We start from the raw sequence: 11,752 nt of genomic DNA, 5'->3' as shown, positions 1-11,752 counted from the left end.
TTTGAGACTGAAGCTACTTTGCTAAGTTACCCTTCAGGGCTGTTGGGAGGGGAAGTCCAGAGAAGGAACCTTTGGGGTCCACCCGAGAGTAGCCCGGGCCGAGAACCCCCCAGTTGTTCCAACCCTTCCTCCACCTTGTCCGCCACAAACACAACAGAACCAGAACCAGATACAGACGGGCGCCAATCTCTGATCCACCAATTGAACCCCATCAGTGCCCTTACCGACGGAGACCACCAGGCGTCCCTGGCTCTCCTTCCACCCTTAGGGCGTCCCCCAGGGCTGCAACCTGTGGCCCCCCAGGCACGTCTGCCGGCCACTGTTCGGCCACTCTCACGAGTCACCGAACGGCTGCCACCGAAACCGAAAGCGCGCTCACAGAACCAGACCAACTAGCAAAACACAAGACAAAGACAGACAACTTCGGGGTACCCCTTCTTACCTCCAAGGTCGACTCCGCGGATGAGGGGGGGCCATCTTATCCCGGGCGAGCCCCCAAATGTAAGGCCCCCCAAAAAGGAAACCCCAACTCTGTCCCATGGATGGACGGCAACCCCAATCAACCGCAGGAGGCGTCACTTGATGCAAACCGCAAGAGGTGTTTATTCCAGCGCGCTGGGACCCAACTCCAGGAGTCGAGTCCCTAGCAGAAAATCTTGTAGGTTTATAAAGGCAGAAACCACACATCGGGAGGGGTCACACATGAAAGGGGGAAAAGGGGGAACAAAGGAAATTTCAAAGGGGGTCTGGGTTTGCTGACAACATGTTTCACAATGTTTTACAACAGGCTGTAGATTCTGGTCAATAGTTTCTGGTAATCCTACTGTTTGAGCACTATCTGGCTATCAGGCTCAATTTACTCTTTTACTCTCTGTTTGGGAACAGAGAACAGCTTTAAGGGCTTTGTTCCCATTACTGGGAGGGAAACCTTAGGGAGTTGAGATAAAACAGACAGCTTAAAAAAATGTCCATTCTTTCATTTTATTTTTAAAATATAAGTGTTTTTTTAAATGATAAAAGTAAGTTTTAAATGATATAAGCAATGACATAATTGAATATAAGTTCAAACAGCACAGAAACAGAGAAGTGAGCTTCCCTACACAACCCCCCCATTCCCAATTTTACTCTCCTAGCCAAAGATGAACAATTAAGTTTGGTGCATGTCCTTTTAGAGTTTTTGTTTTGTTTTGTTTTGTTTTTGTTTTTAACTAGGTAGAATCATAAAATTGCTTTCTTTTCCTTCTTCTTCTTCTTCTTTTTTTTTTTTTTTTTTGTAAACCAGTCAAATTATCCACAACTTTGTAGGATTTAACCTAACATCTAACTTCATTTGAATCATCCTACACCTTATTCTGTGACCCCCTCCTCTTCGCCTTTAACAACACATCTTTAAATTTTATGTGAGCCAACAGAGATCACTCTTATTTCTCTGACAGCTAGCATTTCAAAAAGTATTCATAAAAATAATCTTGAGGGGATGGATTAAGGCTGCAGAAAAGAGGAGATGCTGACAGCAGTAGAGATGCTGGAAAGATTATTCAACATAAGCTATGTTTTGAAAAATAATTCCTGGTCACCTGAGGTCACCTTGCTTGGAAAAGCCAGTTCTTCCTAAGGGGACCAGTGTACATGGTTAGGAAGCTTCTCAGTGTGCAAACAAAAGAACACTGGAGTCCCATCCCCTTCTCTGGGCTGGCCTGGCTCTTGCTGGCTAGTGTAATTTACCTTCCGGCCACCCAGCACTCTCCAACGGCTCAGTGCCGGGCTCCAGGCTGTCTGGGAGAGAGGCTGGCTGGCTCCGAGACCCAGGGGCAGTAGTCTGCAACTAAGACTAAGTTTTTGTGTTAATAACAAACGTTAACTTATTTTCTGATGACTGCTGGAGTCTTTGGCTACTACCTGCCCCTCCTAGATTGTTGTCTAGTATAATCTTTCATCATTTGCTATTTTTCATAATAATGCCCTTAGAGGGCAATTTGAGTGGAAGCAGTGCTGGATTTATGGTCAGAAACTTGTGCTTAAATGTCTCCTCCACTGTTTATTAAAACAGATAGATTGGGGCTAAATCACTTCTCCTCACTGAGTCACAATTAGTTTTAATAGCTCTCAAATGGGGATGGTAAAAGATGTGTCTGTCATCTATTGTGTGCTCGGTGTGTGCCGGGCACAGGTCTCACACTTGAGTAACTCACATACTTGTCATTACAGTCCAAGGAGGTGCATTTGACCTTATCCTCACCCCATTTTACAGATGAGGAAATGGAGGTGCAGAGATGTTAAATTAAGTGCCCAAGGTCAGGTAGCAAGGGAGGGACAGGAGTGAAAGCCAGATGTGCTGTGCACAAAGAGGAATAAAGACAGAAGCAGGGCTGGGCATGGTGGTGCACACCTGTAATCCCAGCAACTCAGAAGCAGGAAGGTGCCAAGTTCAAGGCCAGCCTCAATAACTTAGTGAAGCCTTAAGCAACTTAGCAAGACCCTGTATCAAATTAAAATATACAAAGGGCTGGGGGTGTAGCTCAATGGTAAAGAACTCTTGGGTTCAATCCCTCGTACCAGGAAAAAAAAAAAAAAAAAAGAAAGAAAGAAAGAAAGAAAAAAAAGACAGTAGTAGGAGTGGCTTTGTGTTTGATGACTTTGACAGCTCCTCTCCTGACCAGAGCAAAGAGTTGGTGGACATTTCTTTCTCCTTTAACTATTGCCCCAGATCAGAGATCATAAAGTTTTACAGCTGGATGGAACCTCGGAGACTATTAGGGTCAAACTTCATTTTCAGACAGGAAGACACTGGGCCCAGAGCGTCTGGGGGACATGGGCCAGGTTCAAGCTTGTCAAAGACAGAGCCGGCCATAGATTGTGCTGCCTATGACCCTGTCATTCCCATGGTTTTCTGTATTGGTTAAATACCACAAACAATTTTTTAAAACTGTTTCTCATAGAAAAAGTTAAACATCTACAATAGTGTAATAGACCTCTCTGTTTCACCACCCAGCTTCAACACCCACCCCCACCCTTAGTTCATCCATATGGCTCCACCCCTCCCTTCTCCATCTCCCCCACCTCCCTCTGGAATGTTTTGAAGTGAATCTCAGACACCACAACGTCTCATCGTAAATACAGTACATCCCTAAACTGTAAGGACTATTGTTCATACTAACACGATGCTATTATCACATCTTAAAAAGAGAACTATTACTTAAAAATGATCAAATATTCTGTCCGGGTTCAAATCCTTCCATTTCCTTCACCATTTTTTAAAATGGTTTGTAGTAAGTTTTGAATTTTTATCTAGCATAAGAGACTGGAGATTACAGGGACAGGTAAAAATAATTTCTACTCTTTTGTTCTGAACATTTGGTTAAGTTGGAAACTTAGTACAGTATTGAAATGCAACCAAAGTGCAAGTTCATTTGGGGTGCCCAGCTCTACGCCTGCCTCCACCCCTTGCTAACCAGCTGACCTGAAGTGAATGATCTGACCTATCCTTGCCTTCCTTTCCTTATCTGCAAGATGGGCCTAATAATAGACTCACCTCAAAGGGTTGTTTGAAGGAGAAATGCCATAATACAGGCTCTTGGATCAGTACATGAAATCTCATAATTACTCAAATAACACTCACTAGTATTATATCCTGACATGGTTATGATCCATAAATAAGCCCTAAAGGCATGTACAATAGACAGGTGGGTAGTTATGGTAATTATGCCACAAATAATAATATATAATGATTATTATTATAATGACGATGATGATACTTTGGGCCAGAGATTATTTTATTTTTAATGTGCAACACTATTGATGTCTTTATACGCTCTGGGGTTCTCACATACACTTTCCCTCCAAGTTCTCCTCCAAGCTGAGGTCAGGAGCACTCAGCCCTACAACCCCATCTCTAAAGTGGTTCTTTCCTAAGGGTCCCAAGGATAGAAAAGAGCTCATTCCTAATTGCAATGGGTAGCAGGAGAGGGGTCACTATTCCCCCGTATGCTCAGGAAGCCCTTTCATCCTGGAAAGCTGAGTTTCTGCCTACTGTTGCTTTTCGCTTCCAGAAGTGTCAGTGTGGATGATAAATCATACAATCACCAGCCTACACCCAACTCACAACATCAGATATGTTTTTAAAAAGCAAACATTTGAGAGTTCTTCCTCCATTTATTTCCTTCTCTTGCTCTCCCCTCCCCAGGGCCACAGATGCCATGGCCAGAGGCATTTAAACCACTGGAGGCCTGGGAGACAAGCAAGGACCAGGGTCTCTTCTGTGGCTGGAAATGGTTTATGGTCCAGCACAGGTGTAACTAAGTCGGAGGTCGTGTTGCTAGCTTTCCATTCTGGAAATACTGTTTATCAGTCAAGGATAAAGGGTGGGCCCTAATCTGAGATCATTTAGTTGCAAATTTTTAAGAACCACACAAAGATTACAAACTTGGTCCCACCAATCAGGAAACCTGACTTATCTCTACTCTTTCTTGTGCTATACATATATTTACTCCTGGTATTTGCTCAAATGGAGACTTGTAGTCTTTCTTACTCCTCCAGCGATACAATGTGACTTCTTTATCAGACCCAAAAGAAAATGAAAAAAGATGAAAAGGTCATGGAGTTCACTATGAGATTACCACAAATTTGAATTGTAAGAATTTATAGTAATAATAATAGCAACAAAAAAAGACATTGATTTCCTGGGGCCAAAACAACTCCTGACAAAATTTAAAAAAAAAAAAAAAAATCTAAAAATAAAGCACCCAGATGCATAATTTTTTCAGTAATTCAGTTTTGCAAACATGTGGTGCCTACTGGGTGCATGACTTTTTTGGGCTCAAGACCTGCAGAGAGACCCTTGGTTGAGTTATAGTGTAGTTTCCTCAAAGAATTTATTATTCAGTGGAGAGATTCTGACAAGGTTACAAATAATTCTGATATGAGTCCAAGAAAGATGTATGACTGAAGAGGTGTCTGAACCATGTGCCAGGGGGATTTATGGAACTCCGAACGAGACTCTGAAAGTTTAGAAAGACTTCTAATTCTGGGAGGCAACATGGGTTTAGACTGGAGGGCCTGCTCTTATTTTTCACAATAAGAAATTGTGAATGTCCTGCCCTGCTGGAGGACATTCTTGGGAAGCATCCCCCAATGATGCCTGTGACAAAGCAATCTTTCAGTACCATATTTTAAGTGTCCATGAGTGACTGTAGAGCTTGTAAATAGACCCTACACACTTTCCCCATTTCTCACTAGACTTGTCCCCTCTGTTTCCTAACATTCTTTGCTTTAGATGTCTCCTTTTTAAACCTCCTCTCCCTCCAGGTCTTCAAGGTCTCCCTCTTCTGGTGCCTCCATCTCAGGGTGGCTCAGGACTCCTTGATTTCCCCTCTGGCCTCCGGGCCTCCTTCCCCATAACACTGAACAGTTTTTCAAGGAATAAATCCTTGGGTCCATTTTTAAAATTTTATTTCTAATGTAGTCTAAATTCTGGTCCCACAGACTCTGAGTGTAGGGTAGGAAAGCCCATGTTTAAATTCACCAAAGACCTCTAAGTTCAACAAGGGAAGTGAGAGGTCATGATAACTAAGCACAGGGACTTCGAAGTCAGCCTGCTAAGTGTTCTAATCCTGTTTTAAATTTTGTGAAAGCTTCATAATTTCCGTGTGCCTCAGTTTTCTCTGCAATATGGTAGAGATATGGTAAGGATCAAATGAATGAATGTACAGAGTCTGGAGTAATGGCAAGCCTTCACATTGTTGGGTTTTTTTGTTTGTTTGATCCTAGGAATTGAACCCTGGGCCTCGTGCCTATTTATTTATTTATTTTTGTACTGGTGATTGAACCCAGCTCTCTACCATTGAGCTACATCTCCAGCTCATTTTTTTATTTATTTTTTATTTTGAGACAGGATCTCACTAAGTTGCCCAGGCTAGTCTCAAACTTGTGGTCCTGCTGCCTCAGCCTCCTGAGTTGTTGCAATTATTGGTATGCCACTATTCTGTGCCAACTTATAGATCTTACTTGGTTTACTTTCCAACGGTATCAGGCAACATTTAAGTCCATAAAATAGAATAAGTGTTCCAATAAGCCAAGGAAGAGGAGGTTTGGTTTTACAGACAGAAAAGGGATGAAGTAAACAAAAACAAAACAAATAAAATAATATAAAAAATCCCAGAGTGGTCATTTCAGAGTTTCTTCCCTTGCAAGGTAAAACAGGAAGACAGAACACAGAAAAATAACTGACTGCTTAATATCAGATTAGTTCGTTATTTTTCTGTGCTAAGGATTAAGACAGAGGGCATTTCATTATCACCCTGATTGAAACTCGTCTGTATGGGAAATTTGGCAAGTCATGTCTCTACTCTTTTTCTAGATAGATCACATGAGCACCTTAGTTTCAACTTGGGGACATGGAACTTTACCACAAGTAACTCCATTTTGATTTTTAGTCTGGTCTGTTTGGCCCCATACAGGAGCCTGGCCCAAAAATGACTTTCTGTAAATCTTATTTAACTGCCTGACCCCCACATGTGGGGATTCCCCAAGGAGGTGACATCTGTAACACACTTGCCTTGAAATGAGGCTGCAGCCACCTCTCTATGGCCTGACCCTGTGCAGATCCATGAGCATCTCAACTCCAAGTCCTTGGCCTCCCACTCCCAACCTACCTCCACGTCTTGTGGGGAGTGTGGGGGTTGTGGATCACTGCTTTGGCCTCCTTACCATTTTCTGCCTCCCTCAAGTTTTGCCCCTTTCAACTTCTCCTTCAGTGAGCTTCCCCACCATCTTTCCAAAATATAAATCTTATACCATTTGGCATCAGCTCATTGGGATTGTCCTTAGTGATTCTTCACTGTCCAAGGATGAAGTTCACATTTCTTGGCACATAAAGGTTCTTGCCTCTGTGGCCTCAACCTTCTTCCCCAAGCCCCTGTCCCTACCTGTGACACACTACTCCTCTTCAGGTTCCTCAGGGGGTCTCTTGTCCCTAGCCATTTCCATGGGTACCTCCACTGTTCTGCTTTCCCTTCCCTTCCACCTGATACTTCAGAATCCAGTTGCCACCTCTTTGCGGAAGCCTCATGAGACCACTGCACGTTGTCTGGTACTACTCTAGGTTCAAAAAGTACCCTGTGCATCGCTGTTAGAGAACTTGGAACAATGCAATCTTTGCTCTTTTATGTGTCCCTCCTCTTTCTCTGTAAATTCTACAAGGGTAGCATTCCAGGCACTTAATGGAGTACATCTGGCCCATAGAAGGTGTTCAATAAAAACCAAATAAAAGCTTGAATGGAGACCATACATTATCTCTTTCTGCTCACAAACCAAGAAGTGGTTATCATGAGGTCTTACAACGAGAATCATATATTCATTTTAACTTCATGAACAGAAGACTTTCAGATGATCACTGACAAAACAAGGAGTACTAAATAGCAAAGTAAGATGGAAAGGATGTGGAAATTTCACCTTCAGTGTAGGAATTTCACCTCTAGCAATCCATTCTAAGTAAATAGGCAGGCAAGTTTTATTCAACCAGGATGCTTATCACCAAATAATTTATGATAGTGAAAAAAAAAACAAAAAAAGAAATCAACAGAGAAATGAGTAGACATCCAGAAATATGGTACATCCATACAATTGAACATTATACCGCCATTGTAACTCATGTTTCATAGACATGGGACAATGCTCATGTCATTAGTAAAAAATATGGGTTAAAAACTAGCAAAGAGTAAGCTCTTACATTATATAGAGCAAAAATTTCTTACATTTGTGTGGAGAAAAGAAATTGGAAAGAACATTTCAGTATTTATATCTCGGGTGCTTTCTGTCTTGTTCTTAATAATCTTTGATATTTTCCAAAGTCCTACAATTAGCATCTTAATTTTTACAGTCAGAAATATAATAAATGTTTTTTCAAGCTGAGATTTTGAATGTGTGAGACTATAGTAAACATCACCTTCTCTATTTGTGTAGCATCTTTGCTGCTTCTTCTGGTGAAAGGACCTCTATTTCTCTTTCTCCCGATCTTAGACCACATGGTATGGGTGAAGTGGACCTTTAACCTGTACTCCCCTGGGGTGGGCATGTAGCCCAGACCTGGCTTACTATATTCATCACTCAGTGAGTAGTTCTGCATGGGCACATGACTTCAGTCAAGCCAGTAAGACTGTTTCAGTACTTTAATTGAAGATGTTTCTAGGGGTAGGAAAGCTTTGCTTCCATTGTTACTCTGAGCCACAAGCCTGGAGCTGCCTGAATGCACACAAGGACAGCAAAGCAACACAGGAAAGTTTGGTGAAGGATGGAGATAGAGACACACACACGCACTCACCCCACTCTTCAACTCCTGATAACTTTGAATTCTTGGGTCTAGGAAAGTCTGAAACATAATCATTCCTGCGCTTTCCAGGTATAGGAGCCAACAAATTCTAGGTTTCTTTGCTTGACAAGATGCAGTCAAGAGTCTTCACTAAAAGGATTATGAAAACAATAGAATATATAAGGTACAATGCATGGGTCAAGAGGAGTATCACAGAATACAGTGTAGGACTGATCAATATATCTTACCTAGATGGAAAACATTTCCACCATTGCAAATGCTCTGTTGGACAGTGCTGATCTATATATAACAAGGTTCTTTCCCATAGCACTGCACTAATAGCACCTTATACACAACTTCTTTAATACAGACTAGGCAAGGAGTATTATTAAAATAGCTAACAACCCTAAAAGTACAGGTACTGGAGGCTGTCTGCTGTGCTCAGCATTAAGCCTGTAATTGTTGGATCTAAACAGACTTGAGGTATCTCAAGAGTGGGTTGGGGTTGGGGAGCACATAGAAAGGGCTTGGGGATAGTTTTTTAAATATCAGTACAAAAGGATTTCAATATTCTTCTAGCCAATATGGTTAATTTGGTGTGTACTGACTGAACACATACTCTGTTAGCAGATATTATAGTTTCTTATTTGGGTGTCTGTTTTCCCCATCAGAATGTGAATTTCCCTATGCTGGGACTTAGTCTTATTCATTTTGGTAGGTCTTGGTGCCCACCTGGTTGCTCAATAAATGTTGCGGCATGATAAATAGGAGTGACAGCCCAGCATTCTATAATTCCCTATTCTGCTTTTTTATTTTTCCTGATAGAAGTTTCTTGCCTAGAATTAAATTGCAATATGGTTTCTTTTCACCCACTCTTCTGAAGATGTTATCCTCTCCAATATCAGTTGATTGAAGAAGAAAATTGTAATTTCTCTCTCTCTCTGGTATAATGTTGATATTTTAACTCAGTGATTTTTTTCTTCCTACAAAATGGATTTTAGAAATAAATCAAGATTCCAGAAACTTACAATTTCTTTGGTATCTTTAACCCTGTCATCCTAAGAAACAGGTGTGGTCTGAGGATCCCCCACAGCTGTATGACTTGAACCATTTTGTAGTGCATTTGGGTGTAGGTTTCCATCTTGGACTCAGGACTGTGAGGGCAGGGCCCATATCTGTCTATTAATAATAGTCCCCAGGTGCCTACCTCCTCCTTGCTGCACAGTACTTGAACATGTTGAATGAATAAAGTCAACACATTTAAGGAGAGACAATGATACACATTGATCATTCGATCATTCTTTAGTACTGAAAAAGTTTAAGTGATTAGCTTTAAAAATCATTTTTCTTAATCCAGCTTAGATCCTATCAATACCTAAAAGGTCTGTTTTTAATATTGAACAGAGTGGAAGAGCTAGGAAATTATACATTTTGGGTGATACTTTTAAGAAACTAAGTTATTCCATTTTTTCTGATGAGCATCTCCCTTTTTATTTTTCCTTTCTTAAACTCTCTAGGGGGATGTTTTATTGTTTTATCAGAATGTACAGGCAAAGCTTAACATACCCTGAATAGATCTTAAAATGAAGGTTCCAACTTGGGATCCTCCCCTTGTTAGCTATGTGATCTTGGGCCTCCTTTAGGCTAATAAGCATATCTGCTCTGCCTATTCCACAAAACTGTTGTTGGAAGCATTAATAAGAGGGTAAGGAAGAACTATAAACTCCTACACAGATACTGTTATTCCCTTCAACTTGAGGGGTGCCAGCATGAGCAAGTGTGTAAAGCACCTCCTAGGCGGTAAAGCTTGGCTTGAGAGAGTCTCTTTACTTCTGTTTCTGAACTAAAGCAGCCAAAAGGAACGCAGGATTCCCCAGGTCTGTAACTGTCATCTGATACGGAGTCAGAGAAACCGTACAGGAGAGAATGGAAAAAATAAAAATAAAAAATAAAGAAAAGAAAAAGAAAGGCGCCCAGAAGTAAACTGACTTAAAAACCAGGGCTTTCAGTGGAAACTTCACAAGACGCCCCTCCCAACTCCACCGCCCGGTCTCCAGAAGTCTGGGCAGGAGCTTGTTGGGCGGAGGCCATCCCGACCAATAGAAATCAACTGTGTTCTTACAGGTTAGGGAGCAGGTGGAGAAACTGAGCATAAAGAATTACCTAAACCCCGGCTCAGCCTTTTGCCGCGGTGCCAGGTGCCACGCTTGGACCACCTCGACTAATTGGAATGGAGGAGAATGTTGGAACCCCATTTCCTAAACCCTCGTTCCCTAATTCCCGTCCTCGCGCCACCTCCACCACCAACGGCGTCCAGCCTCCTCCCTCCCCAGAGTACTCGAGGGGCGGGTGGCCAACCTTTATTGTCTAGGGAGCACCTGCCAGGTGGCGGGCCCTCGCCCTAATGCGCGCGGGGTGCCCGGCTTCACAAAGCGCGCTGGCAACACCGCCCTTGACCCGAGCCACCTCTGGCGGGCGAACCACTTCACAGGGGATGATAGGTAGAGAAGACGCAGGGACGTAGGGGTCGTGAGCGCGCGGGTCCTCCCCACCCCGGAGGGCACAGCCCCTCGGGATTAGCACATCAAAAGAGCAGAGGGCAGACGCCGCCTGGAGGGAGCAGGACCCAGGCGGGGAGGGAGGGGAGCCGAGGAGGGGAGCCGAGGAGGGGCGTGGCCGGCGCGCAGGGGGAGGGCGCTGGAGGAGGGGCTGCTGCTCCGCGCTCGCGGCTCTGGGGGCTCGGCTTTGCCGCGCTTGGTGCACTTGGGCTCGAGCTGGAACGTGGAACAGAGCTCCGATCCCAGCGCAACCACCGCGATGAGAGGCGCTGGCGGCGCCTGGGATTTTCTCTGTGTCCTGCTTCTCCTCCACATCCAGACAGGTGGGAGAGCTCGGGGACATCTGGGCCGCGACCCCCCGGAGGGCACCACTGTGTCTCGGAGGGATTGAACACGCCGGGGTGCGTCCAGAGAGGTGGCTGCCGGCCTTTCGGTACCCGTGCGTTCTTGTCTCCAGGAAGATTCTAGGTGGACCCTGGACTCTCCTGCGCCTTACCTCGCTCACCTGGGCGAGGAGTCCCCTGCTGCTGCTGCTGCTGGTTGTGGGGCGCTGAGCTGGGGCTCTTGACCGAGTGGGAGCAACGGAGGGGCATAGGCGTGAGCGAGGCTGCAGGCTGCGGACGAGTTTGGGGTTGCTTTTGTGCCGACGGTGCGCGGGTGGCAGAGGGGGGCGGTTCAGGGGTTCGCACCGAGCGCGTTATCTCGCAGCGCAAGGCGCGGCCGCAGCTTCCTTTTGTTAAAAGTTGCGTGTGTTTGACCAGCGCACCGTAGGACCGGCCCGGAGCTCCTCCCGCGCACCGAGGGCAAAGTTGGAGAGCCTTTTCTTTGCTATGCGGTTGCTGCTTTCCAACCGCCGGCGCTCTTTGTGCACAGAACAGGGGACTGACCC

At 44.2% G+C, this 11,752-nt stretch overlaps 1 protein-coding gene across 4 annotated transcripts in view; it reads left to right on the top strand.

The window, feature by feature from the left end:
• The first annotated feature begins 11,028 nt into the window (after window positions 1-11,028).
• KIT (KIT proto-oncogene, receptor tyrosine kinase) overlaps window positions 11,029-11,752 on the top strand; it is a 79,564-nt gene continuing 78,840 nt past the window's right edge. For all 4 annotated transcript variants that reach the window (XM_079153051.1, XM_079153049.1, XM_079153050.1 and 1 more), the window contains exon 1: window positions 11,029-11,186. In XM_079153051.1, coding sequence (XP_079009177.1) covers window positions 11,123-11,186 — 64 coding nt within the window. In that variant the 5' untranslated portion in view covers window positions 11,029-11,122. The remainder of the gene's footprint in view (window positions 11,187-11,752) is intronic.

This window comes from Sciurus vulgaris (genome assembly GCF_902686455.1).
Source record: "Sciurus vulgaris genome assembly, chromosome: 9".
NCBI lineage: Eukaryota > Metazoa > Chordata > Mammalia > Rodentia > Sciuridae > Sciurus > Sciurus vulgaris.
This window is presented reverse-complemented; position numbering and strand designations above follow the sequence as displayed.